The 17,823-nt window shown below is 38.3% G+C and overlaps 1 protein-coding gene across 1 annotated transcript in view; it reads right to left on the bottom strand.

Annotated features, from left to right (window-relative positions):
- The window catches only part of LOC124158044 (1-phosphatidylinositol 4,5-bisphosphate phosphodiesterase classes I and II), a 99,527-nt gene that overhangs the window by 66,707 nt on the left and 14,997 nt on the right, over positions 1 to 17,823 (bottom strand). The window contains exons 7-13 of the mRNA XM_046533204.1: positions 17,606 to 17,706; positions 15,571 to 15,740; positions 15,333 to 15,479; positions 12,112 to 12,263; positions 11,860 to 12,024; positions 10,887 to 11,094; positions 8,065 to 8,259 (exon numbers count right to left, since the gene is read on the bottom strand). Coding sequence (XP_046389160.1) covers positions 8,065 to 8,259; positions 10,887 to 11,094; positions 11,860 to 12,024; positions 12,112 to 12,263; positions 15,333 to 15,479; positions 15,571 to 15,740; positions 17,606 to 17,706 — 1,138 coding nt within the window. The remainder of the gene's footprint in view (positions 1 to 8,064; positions 8,260 to 10,886; positions 11,095 to 11,859; positions 12,025 to 12,111; positions 12,264 to 15,332; positions 15,480 to 15,570; positions 15,741 to 17,605; positions 17,707 to 17,823) is intronic.

Here is a 17,823-nt window from a genome sequence, read left to right as displayed (position 1 = left end):
AATAATCATTGATCTATATTCAAGTTCTCCTCATGCACTGTCCCTAAGAGCAGTTCATAGGCTTTATGGTACTTTCTTCAGTGGGATACACTTCAGTTTCCATGCAACATCATATAATAAGCTTCCATCCAGGGGAATCATGGTGATACACTCATTAACGCTAGTAAATAGGCCATACAGTAAGTCCTCCTCTTACAAACATTCGATTGAAAACTTTTCAGAGATTCAAAAAATTCAAGGGTGCACGAAATTTCAAATTTGGTTCCTTCAGAGTAGGCCGGTGTGATGGAGTGGGTGTGGCACAGACGATCTTGCACTTTGGGAGTAGTCTGAAAAAAAAGTATCAAGTAATCCGTAGTGAAGTCAGTTACTGCTAAGTGCTTTACCCATTCTTCCTTCTTGCAAATTTGTTTTGGCTCCAGCCGCATCACACGCACAGCTAGATCAGCTAGTCAAAATCATGAGTTTACGCACTGTAATGCAGTTTTGCATTCTGAATGACACTACATTTTTCAATGCCTTTCAAAGATTATCAACAAGGAATACATTCAATTTGCGAATAAGGTATCTCCTAATTAAGTTCGGAAAGTTTAAGGAATAGACACTGTACATTGATATTGTAAATTCTGTAGTACAAAATAACCACATCTACGTATCTCAAGTCACATAATGAAATATTTTGCAGAAGAAAATGGCAAATTAGTTTACTACCTCTTGCAGGATTAAAAAGAAGACAGCTATGCTCTGAGAGGGCAACCGAACAACTTTGATTGCTGTACTTTTGGCTATGCAAATAAAAAATTAGAAATTTTGAAAATCGCCAGAAAGTTTTCCATTGTTTACACCATTCCATGATTTAGATTTATGGATTATCAATCTTCTGCTGCATTCTTGTTGAGTCAGGCCAGACCTTCATTTCTATGAAAGAAGATTTATGAAAAAAAGAGGTTTAGTAAGAGTTTGCTGTATGCCTGCATTTCATCCCGTAGACAGCACACCATTGGGTCTGATTGAAATGGGCGCCGTGGTGACCACGGAGGCCGTCGACGGGAACGGCGCGATTCATCTTGTTTAAAGTAGAGATGTGCGAATAGTACCTGCGAATACCTCAATTACTAGAAAGTTTTCGATATTCGAGAGCTCGAATAATTATGCTAAAGGTACCATCTCGAATACCTCGAATTTCGCGTCATACACTGTCGCACGCACGTCATTGGTAGTTGACTCGGAAAAATGTAGAGAACTCTTGTGGTTTAGTGTATGCAGTGCCATTTTACGCAAGTTGACGAACTACATCAAATACGCGGATTAGAGCGGTAAAAAGAGTTCTACGAGGGGAACCGAAAATGATCGGGTGATAAAATCCGAAAATCCTCAGTTTCCCCCTTCAAGAGAACTTCAGTGCCGTGGGATAATAACTACGTAGCACAATTCCCAAAATCTGCCCTCCCTATCTGTCAGCCCTCGGCCCCTCCTCCGAAAATATCAAGTTACAGGAGAGTAATAGAATCGTGTTTCACCCTTCCCTCTTTCTCCCCCACTGACCTTTTTCTACCTACCTGCTTCGAAGTTCCCCATTTCTGGAGGACAACTGCTGCATGAGTCATCTATTAGCCCAAAAGTTGCCTAAAAATGACTTTCAGCAATTGATATTACACCTCAATTGGATTGAAATATTAGTAATGTGTGCGTAATTTAAAAAAGAATAAGACCAAACAACGTATTTCCGACTTTATTTAAGCATTTTACGCGAGGAAATAATGTCAAAATACGACGGAGACATTCTGGCAAAACTCGATATCCTCACAGCTGGGTTTCTCGGAAGTTGATGCAGTATTTTTTTCCGAAAACATATATCAAGTTACAATTTATGAGTTGTGCAATAAATCTCTATTGCTACACTCACAGACAAAGGGATATTTTCTCAGGATATATGGTTTTTCCCTGATAGCAATTCGAATTCGTCTTCTTATCTCGTTAGAACTTCCAAAGATGGACTGAAAATAATTGATGAAAATCCGGTGGAGAAGCGCGTGTATTTTGCAAAATGCCTCGTATTGTCCGCTAGCACTTGACAGTAGGAGTAAAGCGAGCTACCTGTTGAAAATAAGAAGTTGGATGAAGCTGAGTATCAGCTGGGCATGCCGCTGAAATGGCGTTTGGTAGATAAGAATGTATACATCAGACAGAAATCCATCGTAGCAGTATAGCAGTGTAAATGCCGAGACGGCATGAAATCATTTTTTCGCAAGGTGGTGTGTCCCCTTAGGATATTTGAAATAGATGTTAGATGAATCAACTATATGCCCAAATTGTTTCCATAAAATGAAAATAATCCATTGATCAGCTAAATTCCTGTTTGAATCCTTTAAAGGAAATCACAATTTCTCACCAAAATCCTGAGTTTCCTGTTGCGTAGGCAAGCTAGTCAAACATTCCCGCATTCATGGTTTTTTCCGTCCATCCCCTTGAAAAACGAAAGAACAAGGTTCCACTGGAGACCTTTTTATTTATATATTCATCAAGGGAAATAGAAGAAGTAATGTACGTTTAATATGCTTTGCGCAATTTCCAGTATTCGAGGTATTCGAATATTCGAGCAATGATTTAATATTCGCATTCGATATTCGAGTTCGAGAAATCTGCTATTCGATCCATTCAAAGACATCCATAGAGACCTATTGTGATTTGAAAGGAAGAAGCATTGGGGGAAGTTGAGAAGGGATGGAAGGAACAGAAAGGATTGGAGAAGAGGGGGTGCTAATTATTAGCGGACGGATCATCAGATGTTCGGATCACTGAGCTTCAATGCAAAATAAAATCATTTCGACAAACCCCCAGTTCAAGTTTCTTTGTATCCAATAGTGTTAAGTTGTGTGTGCTTCTTTCACTGCCCTTTGGCCACAGCTGTAATCAATACTAAGTGGTTTTGTTGAATCTAGCTGCCCTAGGCACCTGGGTTAGGGGTATCAAAAGGGAGACCAAGACATTAGAAATTTTGGCCAAAATATAAGTTATACACTTCCCATGGTGATGCTGTAGCTACCTAGCGCTTGGTTTGAAAACACTGTCATGAGTGGTTGTGGTTCACGATTGAACTATTTTTTTCATCACAGTTACAGCGGTAAATATCAAACGAAGGAAAGGAATCTTAAAATGCCAAAAGCCTAGTGTTACAGCTCATATCAGGGCGAGTGAATTCAGCTCAGAAGGATTTTATGGGAAAGACTAAGTATTACTGTGCAAATTTAGCAATAAAAATCTTGAATACAAAAGACTTAAGGCACATAATTAGCGATACACATCATTGAATGTGTGAAGAAAGGGGACCCACAAAACGACAGCTATCATTTGATCAGACAGTTACTCAGTCAAAGAAAGTGAAGGAGGAGAAAGAAGAGTCTGAAGGCTACAACTGAATCATTTTGAAATGCTGGAATTAGTGGAGAGAAACTTTATAATCCAAATATTTGGGAATGGCTCTCGAAGTACATACGTGAAGGGTAGTGCGGACTTGCCATCTGCAGATTATATCCGCCACAAATACATCTCAATTACGGGGAAAAAGAAGCAGGAAGAGCTTAAATATTGTGCTGTCGGTCTAAATTAACTAAATGAAATTGAAAACAAATTTCAGTACCATTTGGTCAATTTTTACTCTAGTCTCCCTCAAAAAGACAATTAATCAAGTGAAGTGTTCACTGTGCACCTTTTCTTGCTCACTCTACAATATTAATGCTTCAACCATTGATATACAGTGGAACCTCGACCTATCGTTTCTCAGGGGGATGGATGAAAAAAACGATGAATGTGGAAAAACAATCGATGCGGGAATGTTTGACCAGGTTGCCTATGTCCCAGGAAACTCTGGATTTTTGCGAATTATGATATTCATTAAAGGATTCAAACAAGATTTTAGCTGATTACAGGAATGTTATTACTTTATCGAAACTTATTGTTGATTCAACTAATATCTCTTTCAAATATCCTAAAGGCCATGCCACCAGCTAAAAATCAGAGATGGGTCGAATAGCAGATTTCTCGACTTCGAATATCGAATTCGAATATTAAACCATTGCTCGAATATTCGAATACCTCCAATTTCGAATACCTAGAATACTAAACGATTAATGCTGGAATGTTTGACTCGGTTGCATATGCAGAAGGCAACATAAAATTTTGGGGAGTAATTTTGATTTCCTTTAAAGGATTCGAACATGAATTTAGCTGATTATTGGAATATTTTAATTTTATGGAAACAATTGGGTATATAATTAATTCAACTAACATCGCTTTACCCCCACTACTGCTGCCAAGTGCTAGCTGACAATCTGAGGCATTTGGCAAAATACAAGCTCTTTTGCACCGGATTTTCTTCAATTATTTTCAGTCCATCTTTGGTAATTCTCACGAGATAAGAAGATGAATTGGAATTGCTATCATGGAGAAACCAAATATCCTGAGAAAATATCCCTTCGTCTGGGACTGTAACAATAAAGATTTATAGCACCACTCATAAATTGTAACTTGATATATGTTTTCGGAAAAAAAATACCGCATCAACTTCTGAGAAGCTCTGCTGCTCATATCGAGTCTCGCCAGAATGCCAAGTCTCCGTCCAATTTTGACATTTATTTCCTCACGTAAAATGCTTAAATAAAGTCAGAAATGCGTCGCGTTTGGTCTTGTTCTTTTTTAAATTATGTGCACATTACTAATATTTCAATCCAACAAAGGTGTAATATCAACTGATGTAAGTCATTGTTGGACACCTTTTGTGCTAATAGATGACTCATGCAGTGGTTGACCTCCAAAGAAATGGGGAACTTCGAAGCTGGTAGGAAAAAAAGGTCAGTGGGGGAGAAAAGGGAGAGCCCGAAACACGTTTCTATTGTTCTCGTGCAACTTGGTATTTTTTCGAAGCTAAGGTCTTCGTAATATGATCCCTGTGCGAGCTGTGACCTTTTTTTTATTTCGAAGAAGAGGAAAGCCTCAGAGCTAGTGCTGAATGGGTGGGGTAACCGGATCTTGGGAAATGCGCTAATGTAAGTATCCCACGGTACTCATGCGGCAGTTGACCTCCAGAAATGGGGAACTTCGAAGCAGGTAGCCAGAAAAAGGTGAAGCAGGTAGCCAGAAAAAGGTCCGTGGGTGAGAAAAGGGGGGAGGGCGTGAAACACGTTTTCATTGTTCTCGTAACTCGATATGTTTTTCGAAGCTAAGGTCTTCATAATACCATCCTTGCGCGAGCGAGGACCTGTTTGTTTGATTTCGGAGAAGAGGAAAGCGTCAGAGTGGGTGAGGCGAGTGCTGAATGGAGGGGGATAGCAGATCGTGGGAAATGCGCCAATGTTACTATCCCACGGCACTGAGTTTCTCCCTATGGTAGTTTCATCTCCTGGAAAAGATTCAAACTAAGTGCCTGTGCTTATTAGCCATAAATGACACATGATAAACACTTCGTCTCATTTAGACGAAACCTGCGCGAGCTGGGGGCTTTTGTTCGATTTCGAAGAGGAGGAAAGCGTCGGAGGAGGGGCCGAGGGCTGATGGATGGAGGGGGAAGCGGATTTTGGGAATTGTGGAACGTAGTTACTATCCCACGGCACTGAGGTTTTCCTGGTGGGGGGAACCGGGGATTTTAGGATTTTTTCACCCGGATCAATTTAGGTTCCCCACGTCGAACTCTTTTCACCGCTCTAACCCGCGCATTTGATGTAGTTCGTCAACTTGCCTAAAACGGCCCTGCATGCACTAAAAGACTAGAGTTCTCAACATTTTTCCGAGTCAACTGCCAACGACGTGCGTGCGACAGTGTACGACACGAAATTCAAAGTATTCGAGGCGGAACTTTTCGCATAGCTATTCGAGACCTCAAATATCGAATACTTCCTAGTATTCGAGGTATTCGAGTATTCGCGGATACTATTCGCACATCTCTACTAAAAATGCTTGCACTGCACTCGGCATTTTCACTGCTATTATGGATTTCTGTCTGAAAAAAAAATTCTTATCCATCAAATGCCATTTCAATGACACGTATTTACGAGATCAATGTGCATGATATGCCTAAAACAACCGCTTTCGCCGATGCAGTGATTGGTTGCGAGATGGATCGAAAAGGCCAAAAATAGTTTATTACTCTAAATGTTAATCCTTTCTAACAATTAAATTTTTAATGTGATTGAGGTGATGTGTAAAGCATTAACAATGTTGCGTTAATCGTCAGCGGCACACCCACCTGATCCTCGGCTTCATCCCACTTCTTGTTTTCACCATGCTGTATCATTGCTTGTATCTCGCTCTACCCCCACCCCCTGCCGTCATGTGCTAGCGGACAACCCGAGGCGCTCTGCAATATTCACGTGCTTATAGCCCGGATTCTTTTCTTCATCTTCAATTATTTTCAGTCCATCTTTTAAAGTTCTCACTTGTGTCTTCGGAAGGGCCATGGTCCGAAGGCGAATAAAAATAAAACTATTAAAAATGAAACGGCTTAATTGAACCCACACGGAAAATACTCGCTGGTTTGAAGTCAACCCACCCTGGAAAGTACAGAACCACTCGTACGAGGTGAAGTTCGGCACTAATGCTATCGCGTACGGTGTAAGCAGAGCTTACTGCAGAGGGTGAAGCACGACCATATGACTACGCAATGAAATTTTTTGTCTTATAGATAAGGCAACTTACCCACTCATTTCTAACATTAAGTAGCATAGCTCTAGATGAGCAGATGAATTCAGATTGCTAGTAGAGAGAAACAAAATATCCTGAGAAGACATCGCTTCGTTAGCAACTCTGACAAGTGAGACTTGCAGCATAATTCGTAAATTGTAACCTGAAGCCCTGTTTTCGAAAAAAAAAAATGCTGCATCAACTACCGAGAAACTCACAATCAGCGCAAGGATATCAAGATTTGCCAGAAATCACCATCGTTTTATTCGAACTATTTCCTTGCTTAAAAAGATTAAATAACGTTAGAAATACGTCGTGTTTAGTATCATTCTTTTTGGAATTACGTGCACATTACTAATATATCTATCCAATAAAAGTATAATACCAATTGCCAAAATTCATTGTTAAGACACCTTTTGGGCTAATAGGTGATTGATAGGCTGAAAAAATTCAGTGGGCGAGAATCGGAGAGCGTGAAACACGATTCTATTTTTCTTGTGCAACTTGATATTTTTTTCGAAGCTAAGGTCTTCGTAATACGATCCCTGCACAAACTAGGACCTTTTTTTTTTTAAGGGAGAAGGGGAAAGCTTCAGAGGGGGAGGCTAGTGCTGAATTGAGGGGGATAGCGGACCTTGGGAAATGCGCTAATGTAACTATCCCATGGTACTCAGCTTCTCCCTATAGTATTTCAATCTCCAGTGTCTGTCGTTATTAGCCACAAACAACACGTTGTAAACACTTCGTCTCATTTTCGTCAAATGATGGATGGGGGAATATTTAACGATGGGACCGCGATCTTCAAACAATCAATGCAGGAAAACGATACTTCGGGGAACAATGGATGCGGGAAAAAATTACATTGTCTTTATGGGACTTTATTTGGGACCAGGAACGGCGAACGATGAATGCGGAAACGATAGATCGGGGTTCCACTGTATATCTTGAACCAATATAATTTGAACCATTTCCTTCATTTGGTTTTATCAGAAATTTTGTACAATCGAAATTGTATCAAATGTTATGTAAAATGCTTTAAAAAAAGTATAAGCAATCATGAAACGTGTACCAATAAAAATAATAAAACACCTAAAAATGTGCAAAAATTGTAACACTATAAAAACACCGCCAAGTTTTTCTATAACATCGAAATCACTTAGTTTTAAAACGAATTTTAGCAAAAAATAAAACCACTTTCACGGATCTCTACAAATAAGATGTGATTCGGTTTAGCATTGTTTTGAGTTTTGTCTCTACCATTTTTGATTCATATTAAATATACTCATTACATTTACTTAAGTTGTGATACGACAAAAGCTTTGAGCAATGAGATGGAAACTTTCCTTAGCCACAGCTCGCTGTAAGATCAAATGTGGATAAAACACTCACTTTCTGCACTCTCAAAGGAGTTGAAGTGAACTGGCTGCACATAATTCACCAAAGCAGAAATCTCGGCCCCAGCTTCTGATTCTTTGGCTGCAACAGCCTTGTCAGGCAAAGGCTTGCCTTGAGGCTTCAGCCCCTCTGCAGTCTCTTCATCATCCTCATCTTCATCCTCTTCACTACTACTGTCTTCATCATCATCTAAAAGGCAAAGTAACAAGTCAACTGGTTTCCAATCACAACATTTTGCTTTACAATTAAAATAAATTACAATTTAGCCTTACGAAAAATTAATTATAATATTCTCGTGTACCACGTGTCCTCACGAAAGACATGAGTAACGTACGTACATGTGTACCAAGTGCTTTGGGTAATAAATTCAGGAAAAAAATGTTTTCAAAAATATTGGCACAAGATAACTTGAGTTATTGAATTCAAAGTATACAACATTAACATTATAATAATGGAACTATATACTACTACTTATAAAACTTATCGTTTATCCTTCAATTCCTTTAAAATACATCAGAACCCCAAATCCCCACTCACAAATATCTCATTAACAAAAAGAAACCATTTAATGAATTACTCTGCCAGTCCCAATCTCACATATCGACAGCTAAGTTCTAACAACACGTAACTCAAACATAGCAACTTTTCAGGAGAGCAAAAGAAATGATTTATATTTTTAAGTCTACTCCAAAATTAAAGACCAAAAATTCATAAAACTGAAAAAGAAGCACTCATTTGCAAACAAAGAGTTGTTTTTTGCTGGAATTTTATTTTTTTAAGTCATTACACTTTGTTTACACATTACACCTGTCTCAAAGCAGCCAAATTTTGAGATACGCGTTGTTCGAACTTAGCCACCGATATGGGGCGATATGGGGAAAGCAGTGTAATAGTACTACCTCCGAATTGCAAAACCACTTCCATTTTATTGGAGGGGATCCAATCCCATAGACTTCATTCACTATTCCAGCAACACAATTTCTCCACAAGGCCACAGCAAGTCCGTGAAATGCAAGGCTTATAACACACAAGATACATATATATTTTTTTTAGATCACGAGATGTGGGTCAAAAAAATATATAAAAAAAATATATATATATATATAATAAGGGGTCGTGAAGCATAAAGTTTGAATTACACAAGATACAGTGAAAACCAGGGCAATAGGGTGGTCCTAATTTTTAGACTTTTCGAATTTCATTCGGAACACCCCCTCATTTTATGCCATTTGGTGTAAAAACATGTCATGTAAAATATTATTGCAATCGTAATACGGGAAGACGTGCCACATCACACTCGAAGTTGAGAAATTTAGGCATTTTTGTCTGTTTTTCAGATAGGAATGACGATAAAAAGGCACTGTTATTTTTCAATTGATTTTATATGGTAATAAATGATACATTGGAAATTTTACATGCTGCATCTAATATGTTTTCCAATTGTGACCAGCAGGGTTGATTGATTTAAATTTTTTTGATTTAAATCACTTGATTTTTATTTTTTTTAAATCAGGTGATTTAAATCATAATGTGATCTATATGTTTGATTTTTAAAGAGTCAAGAAAAGGAAGCTGTAAGTTATCATTTTGATTTTTATTTCTTAATTAATACAATGAATCGACAGTTATCAGCACAATGGTGGCTCTTAAATAGAAATGATACTGTAGGAATGCATGTAACATGAAAATTAAAAAAAAATGGCTTTGGTTAGAATACTAGTGTATCCGTTGAAAAAAATTTGTTTTCTGATTTAACTTCTAAGCATAGGCACCATACGAAGTTGCAATTACAGAATTTTTCTAAACTTCATATGCTTTAGAACCGCATAATATTGCACATTTGATACTTCCAATGGCAATTTTATATTATGCTGGTGTAATTTTTAATTTGATACCATTGGCATTTCCATAGTTCTCTCCCCTGATTGACTAAATGTTGTATTAAGTTTAGAGTATGTTGCCTCTTATTGTTTCTGCAAACGATCATTCTCCTATATGCTGCCCAAATAGTTAGTTTTGCAAATAACTGAATTTCTGATTAATGGAGAATCATAAAAATCTCATTTAAATCAATAAAATCTGATTTAAATCAATAAAATCCGATTTAAATCAATAAAATCCGATTTAAATAAAAAAATCAACAAAAATGATTTTTTTGAAAAAAATCATGATTTTTATCAACCCTGGTGACCAGTGGTGTTCAAGATATGGCCCCAAGAGTGAGCTCGTGCCTCCCCAGACAGACATTTTGGGTGTAATGCATTTAATTTTATGGTTTTACGATGAGTGAGAATGATCGACAAATATAGAGTGTATGCAACCCGCGTGCCACCCCAAATGTCTGTCTGTGGAGGCATGCGCTCACTCTTGGGGCCTTACCTCGGGAACCACCCATCACAATCGGAAAACATTTTAAAACATGTAAAATTTCCAATGCTTCATTTATTACCATAGAAAATCAGTTGAAAAATAACCAGCGCCTTCTTATCGCCATTCATATCCGAAAAAACGCCAAAATTACTTAACTTTGAGTACGATGCGGCACGTCTTCCTGTTATACAATGGCAATAATATTTTACAGGATATCTTTTCGCACCAATTGGCATAAAATGAGGGTGTGCCCAAAAAGAAATTCGAAAAATAAGGACCAGCCTACAGGGCAATTATGCGTCAAATGCACACGAATTAGTCATGAAATTAAATAAGCAAGGGAAATTCTATTTCGTTGACAAGCAAAAATGGCACCATTAACTTTGTCCAAAAATTTACGCAAGTGACTGTACCAAGACATGAAGTTACAACTAGGAACAACTCACCATTCATGTCCTCGTCTTCTGCGCTTTCTTTGCTTCCCTCTTTCTGGAGGGGTGGGTGAGGAATGTCTCCATTGCCTTGCATCTCAGGAAGAGCTTCAAGACTGGCCTCCGATGCATGACTCTTCTTATGGTGATGTTTCTTCTTATTCTTTATAATAATCTTTCTCCTCAGAAGTGATGGAGGAGGCAGGAGCACACCGGGTTCAAGCTATAAATAGACATCACATAATTGATCCAACTAGACATGAGAGTGTGAATACTTTACAACCTCTTTCTGGGAATTGAAAAAGAAACTATCTCATCCTATAGAGCTACAACAGGCAAACCATGGATGAAACAAATAAAAATTCCCATCAATTCAACATTTCCGTGAGATTTCCTGGTTTTCCAAAAAGTTGAACACCCTGTCAACGCATACCAAGCTGCACAAGCATTTTAATTCTATACGAGGTAAGGGACAAGAGGAATGGAAGAGCCCAAGTCTATCCCCAGAATTGCTTACTACTCCCATGAACTAAAGCAGGGCTTCTACTGCATAGTAATTCACTGTAATTTCCAGGTTTTGTTAGAGGAATTGCCTGGTTGTTGAGGGTGCTATCCAACCCTCAACATAAGGATTTTTGGGTAAATATTGATTGTGAGGAAAAATTACTAACCACATTAATATAATCTGTAAAAAACAAAGCTCCCCCTTCTTCCAAATTAATATTTACATTGCATCTTTTTCTTTGTATTTTTTAATCTAGGGTTGTTGTTGTTAATATTTTAAAATCCTTACTAAAATCCATTATTATCATGTTGCCGTTTCATAGCAAATAGGCGGAAGTGCTTACATTCTGATCAACTTAAATAAATAAGTAACCCAATTAAAAAACCAAAACTAATCCAAAATAAAAATAATTTTGTCATAACCTGAAACTCAAAATAGCACATATATTTTACGAATATTTACCAATACCGTAAATGCACTTACTTTATGTGACTCCAGAGGAGAATCCAAAAGATTTTCACCAAATATCTCCCGACAATACTGAGCTATTTTTGCTTGCTGTCTGGGGTTACAGTGGTTTTCAAAAGAAAGGACAACAGGAAAATCTGAAGTTTTGAATGCTGACTCTGCTATAGCTTCAATTACCTCCTGAAGAGGAAAGGGCATGTTTCAAATGAAATGAGCTAGGTTTGCAGTTAACAAGTAATGTTATGCTTTTGTCTTGCATGAACTTACTTTAGCAGAGATTTCAGGTACAAAAGTATAGCCATGAACTATAACAGGCTCATCAGTCCGACCATTCCAAAAATCGAGCTCAACACAGCGGCACCCAGCAAGAAGGCACTGACGATAGACTTCCACAGAAGATTTTCCAGTTAACTGGTGGCCTAAAAATCCCATGATATTGACATTAACAACATGATATTGACCTAATAGGTGAGCTTACAGGAGGGGTGAAAAGTGCATTGCCAATAAGGGCTTTGGATAATTAGATCCATACACACACACATATATGACAAATTGAGATATAAATGTATTAAAATAAATTCACAGGGAAGGAAAGAAAGGGATAGGAACATATAATAGAAAAAGGACGAGGAAAATGGTGCTGTAGTAGATGGAAAAAGCCAGAAATCAGAGGGTAAAAAAGCAGCCTTAGGCCAGTTTCTTATGGACGCGGACAGACCCCACTCCACAGTAAGCGTGCAGGTAAGGTCCCATTGACGTTAATGGATGCTTACACATGAGTGCAGAGCGTCCGCACGCAGAGGAGTCATCGGCGTGGCCCCTCCACCCCACGGATCATCCGCACGCGTAAAGGGGGCCACAGAGACAGGTTTGTGCTTACGCATGAACACAGACGGCTGATGCGGACCAAGCAGATTGAAAATAGAGCGAGCTTGGAGATAATACTATGAGTGCGTCCTCTCACTATTTATAATGAATGGGAGTGGAGAGGCGAAAATAATTGAAAAACTTATATTCATCAGCACGAATCTCAGTAAATGTGGTCACAAAAGCAGCTTTTAATTTTCTTTGTGCCACCAAAGGGTGTACCCTAAGCCTCCTTTCATGGGCACTTTTCTTCAGTTTTTTTTTTTTAACCTGGCGTACAGCAGCTGCTTGAATTACACTTGGCAGAATGACATTCTTCTACTTTAGCAACTACGAGCCCATATTGAGGGCAAAATGCCTCCTCTATTGCCAATTTGAACACGGTTTTGATGATTCTGTGCATTAAGTTTTCGCGTAATTACCTAGCTATCAATCCACGAGGGAGGCAATGTCTGACTGTCTTTCGTCCTGGAAGCGCTGAATTGTAAGGTATGGGCTAGAACTAAATTCATGAGAGGGCGTGCAAAGGGCTTCAGTTGGTGTCTATAAAGTGTCTAAGCAGCTGCCAGGACTAGACATACATGACTGCAGTTAAGATAAAGACGAAAGTGAGCATTCCACTAGCATTTCTCCACTTCCCTAGCATTTCCTGGTGATGACCTTGAGTGCGTCGTAAAGAAACGTGGCCCCCAAACATAGTCTCAGGCAAGGTTGAAGGCCATTCAACCATCCCTCTTCCCCCCCCCCCCCCTCCCGACTGCACCTCTCTTTACCCTGCCCCCACTTGCTCAACCAGGCAGAGCGACCATCCCACTATCATTTACCCCTCCCACTTGGAATGCTCTCTGACTGTGGAAGTGTATGGTTCATCTTTACCCGCAACGGGGGTAAGTTTCTAACTAGAGAGAGGCTGGATAAGTATTTTTCACTATTAGGGAGACGAAGAAGAAAACTTTGTCATCTTGTGGAAAAGTGCTACAATCTTTTATTTAAATTTTTTATCCACATTCATTTTATTGGCTACGACACATGTTTTTTCACCTCTTGTCATATATTTAGTCTGTTCTTTCTGCCGCAAGACCAGTAGCATGCCCCCCCACTCCGTTCACACAAAGACCTGCCTCCCCAATTCCACAATTGACTCCAATCATTTTAGCCCAGGAAGCACGAATCGCATATTGGGGAAAACTAAACGAAACACCAACTTTTTTAAAACCATTATTTTATGTTCATTAAAAAATTAGCAATAAGCTTAGTACTTGAAAAGATTGAGCCAAAACCCAACATTAGTCTGAAATTATGAGCTTTTTTTTGGTTTTGCTAACCCACTATAAACATGATCAGCAAACTTAATCAATGATGCTTGAAATATTATTGAAAAATCATACATTCACATGACAATACAGAAAGAACGACAAATATTATCCTACGAATTTTATTTTGGAAACGGGCAATGACCCTTGTTTTTCTTTTTTCTAGTGACTGAGCTATGAGGGTGTCAGAAATGGCGGTTAGGTGGGCTACCATTAAAATTTCGTAGGCATTGGAAATAAATATCTATCTTATGCGTAGATAAAAGTTGCTATTTGCTACTGACCACAAAATTCTCAAATTAAATTCTTGTACAAAAATTTTCAAGATGTTATTTGATTACGTTTTCTAAATTGGACAAGAATTTCTTTAGCACTAAGATCGTTGATATTCAACTTCAAAGAATGGGAAGTTAAGAGCAGTTTTTTTTAAACGACCTTTCACTGCATAAAATGAATAAGAAAGAGCATTTTTTTTTATTTCATCTTAAATAGCCACTGAAAACATTAAACAAGGCAAATAAAGACATAAAAAGGGTGGTGGGAGCAAAAGCAAACATTTTTTTGCGACTTATTAAAGAGGTTCAAAATTACGAAACTTGATATTACGAAGTGCCGCTGGCTTAAACCTTTCTTCAATATAACACTGTGACAACATTGAGAGATATAAGCCGTCAGTGAAATCCAAAAACTTCAATATTGAAGACATATTCATTCAGATTATCAAATTGATTAGTTTCAGTTTTTAATTTGTTTACGTAGCGTTCAAACGCTCATTGTCAGAAATGGAGGAGCTACAATCCTCTGATAAGTGCTAAAATATGAACAATCGGCTATATTTCACAAGTTCATTTGTCATTCGTCATAAATTTCTCTACATTACATAAAGCATTCAATTCAAAACGATATCTCGATGCTTTCATCATCGTGGTTACCAAGACGACGTAATGTATTTTTGAGGGTGAAAGAGCGCACTCTCCATCTATTTCATCCATTTTAACGCATTTGTGTTTTTTTTTGCTATTTAAACCACTTACGGACACATTACTTGAAATAATGTGACACTACCATGTCTCTACCCTCCACTCGAAGAATTCAAGCCCTAAAATACTCTTTATATACCCATCATGTTATCTTAGCCTCTATGTTATATAAAACAGAAGTACTTCTTTGATAGAAAGTAATAATCTGTATATTCACATTTCGGCTTAAAAACTAACGTTTACAAAGAAAGTTTTCCATAGCGATTAAAGTGTAAGATAGGGACATTTTATGAAACACAAACGATGGCAGCATTTGAGAGAAACTCACCTGTGAGGTAAGTGTTGTGAGATGAGTTGATGAAATACTGTGACAAGGGTTGATCCATATCCTGATTCAAATCTAATTTCGATAGTGAAACAATGGGATTGTCTTCACTCATAAGGTACCTGAGAAATCCATCAAAACTAAATTGACCTGAACAAAAAAGAGTGAAATCGATGTAAGAAATCAATACTGATAAGAGCAGAATGTAAAAGCCTTTGTTGACATCATTACAATGAATTACCTTTTTGCGCATTATATTTATTTGGCTCATACTGCATAATGAGATCCTTTGCTCTTGCTGTATTTGCATATGGGTACAAAATTTCATTAAGTCTAGGATCACGCTGCTTCTTATTTAAAAACTCTACAAACTGGGCAGCTGACATCAGTTTTCTCTTTGATGACTCACATCTGAAATCAAGAGCATTAATCAAGAAAATGGCAAATTCATGAGCATTGGACACTGCCCCCTGTCAAGGAAGGGACAGCTGCATTATCTACGACAGTGAATGCCTAAGGGAATATGATGAATTTGAAGCTGGCAACAAAGTTTGACACATAAGTACACATAATCTTGCCAGAGCTGAACTTCCACCAGAAACAACTGGTTGTCAGGGAATAGACTCATCCAGTGTACAAACAGTTTACAGTGCAACCTCAATATAACGACACCCCACGGTGCACTAATAAACACTTGCTATAGCGAATTGTCGCTTTACCGGAGGTGGAGCAAATAATAGCCAATATACCTGTTGCGAACAGATATACAGGAAAAGGAGTGGTGCGGCGACAGATAAACATCCATCCGATAAACGTAAGCATGAATCCAGACGAAAGGCGATGTTTTTTGCATCACTAAATTTCCTTACTCAAATAACGACTAACTATTCAAACAATTTATAAGCGCCGCACTGAATAAAAATCATGCAAAGCATTGTTTCGTCAATCATTATATTTATCGAACGACAGTATACCACATAAATTTGAGATTGAGCACTCCATTAACTTCATTTCTAACAGATCGCTAGCAATTACAGAGGTTAAGGAGTCTTGATGAAAGTCCTCCGGCGGTGAAACCCTCGCTATGGCGAGAGCCAACACCGAAAGGGTCTCGTAAAAACGAATTTTTTAACACGCTTATTATAGGGTCAATTGACGGTGCATCGGCTATCTCTCGTAATAGCGGGGGTGTCGCTATAGCCCGTACTCGCTTTAACGAGGTTCCACTGTACTTGGTTGTAATATAAAATTTATAGAATTTGGTTAAGTCGAGAAAAAATAAATAGTTGGCAATAAAGAAGAAAAATATTTATGCTATGAGATACGTTGCTAGAACCTTAATTTGCCTAAAACAAAGAGTATAAAATGGTGGAAATAAAACAAATAGTGCAAATTTCACTTATGAATTTAAATTTTCACACGACTCAGTTTCAATATTTTGGATCATCTTCAAGTGAAAATACTTAGTACAAGGGATGGATGGATCCTGGATTTTTTTCGGATCTGGATTGGATACACCCATGCCTCGTATAGCACAAGGGATGCGTTCTTTGGGGTCTTTGCGCTATACGAATTTGCATTATACGAGAGCATTTTAACATTGGGAAGATAGGGATGCGTTCCTGGTAGCATAGGTGTTGGGTATCTAATTTCCTCTAAACCATATATATTCCCATAAATAGCCTTAGAATACCTTATTTATAAAGGTTTTTATAGTTTAAAGTATCTTTAAAGATAGTAGGCACGCATTCAAAGAGTTCTATTCACGTTAGAAAAAATTCGTACATGCTTTTGAAATTCCGTCCTGCCGTGCAGGTGGGCTAACATCTGCTATCTCAGGGGTTTGTAATGCATTGCCGGCAGTTGACGATTTTTCAAACCAGTCTAAAACCAACTATTGTGTCACCCAGGCCCTTTTGTAGCTCATGAAATTAACAGGCGTATGCTACTTTGAATGCAATTTCATAGCTAGCGGAGTTTATGAATGAAAAATCATTTTAATTTGAAGTCCTCCGAGGCATTAGCAGCTACGTGAAACAGTCTTTAAATGCCTTGAAACCTGACCCAGGTGTTCCCTGACATCGAGAAAAAAAGTCCTTGACTTTCCCCTCACTACCCATTTCAAACCGCCTGACTTTTCCACAATTTCTCTGAATTCCCTCGCCTGTAACAACCCCGTATGATGGACCCACATATGAACGTAGACCGCCAATGTTACTAACTCTGAGCAACCTAGCACCTAGTGGTTCACACTTGTCAGAGTACTATTCACTTACATCTCATCAAACACTTTTTCCACTTCACTCCTCTGAGCAAGATGTTTGTAGAAGTTGAAGAAGTCTTCAAACTGGAACTTCTGGAGGCTGAGAGCATCGTTCTGTAAGGCGATTTTACGAAGTAGTTTGCATTATTACCAATACAAAAGAGCAGGTCACAGCAATCAATCATTTCAGACCAGAGTTAAAAAATAACATTCATTTCTAAGTAGAAGACA

The sequence above is a fragment of the Ischnura elegans genome, chromosome 4, assembly GCF_921293095.1.
Source record: "Ischnura elegans chromosome 4, ioIscEleg1.1, whole genome shotgun sequence".
Taxonomy (NCBI): Eukaryota; Metazoa; Arthropoda; class Insecta; order Odonata; family Coenagrionidae; genus Ischnura; species Ischnura elegans.
This window is presented reverse-complemented; position numbering and strand designations above follow the sequence as displayed.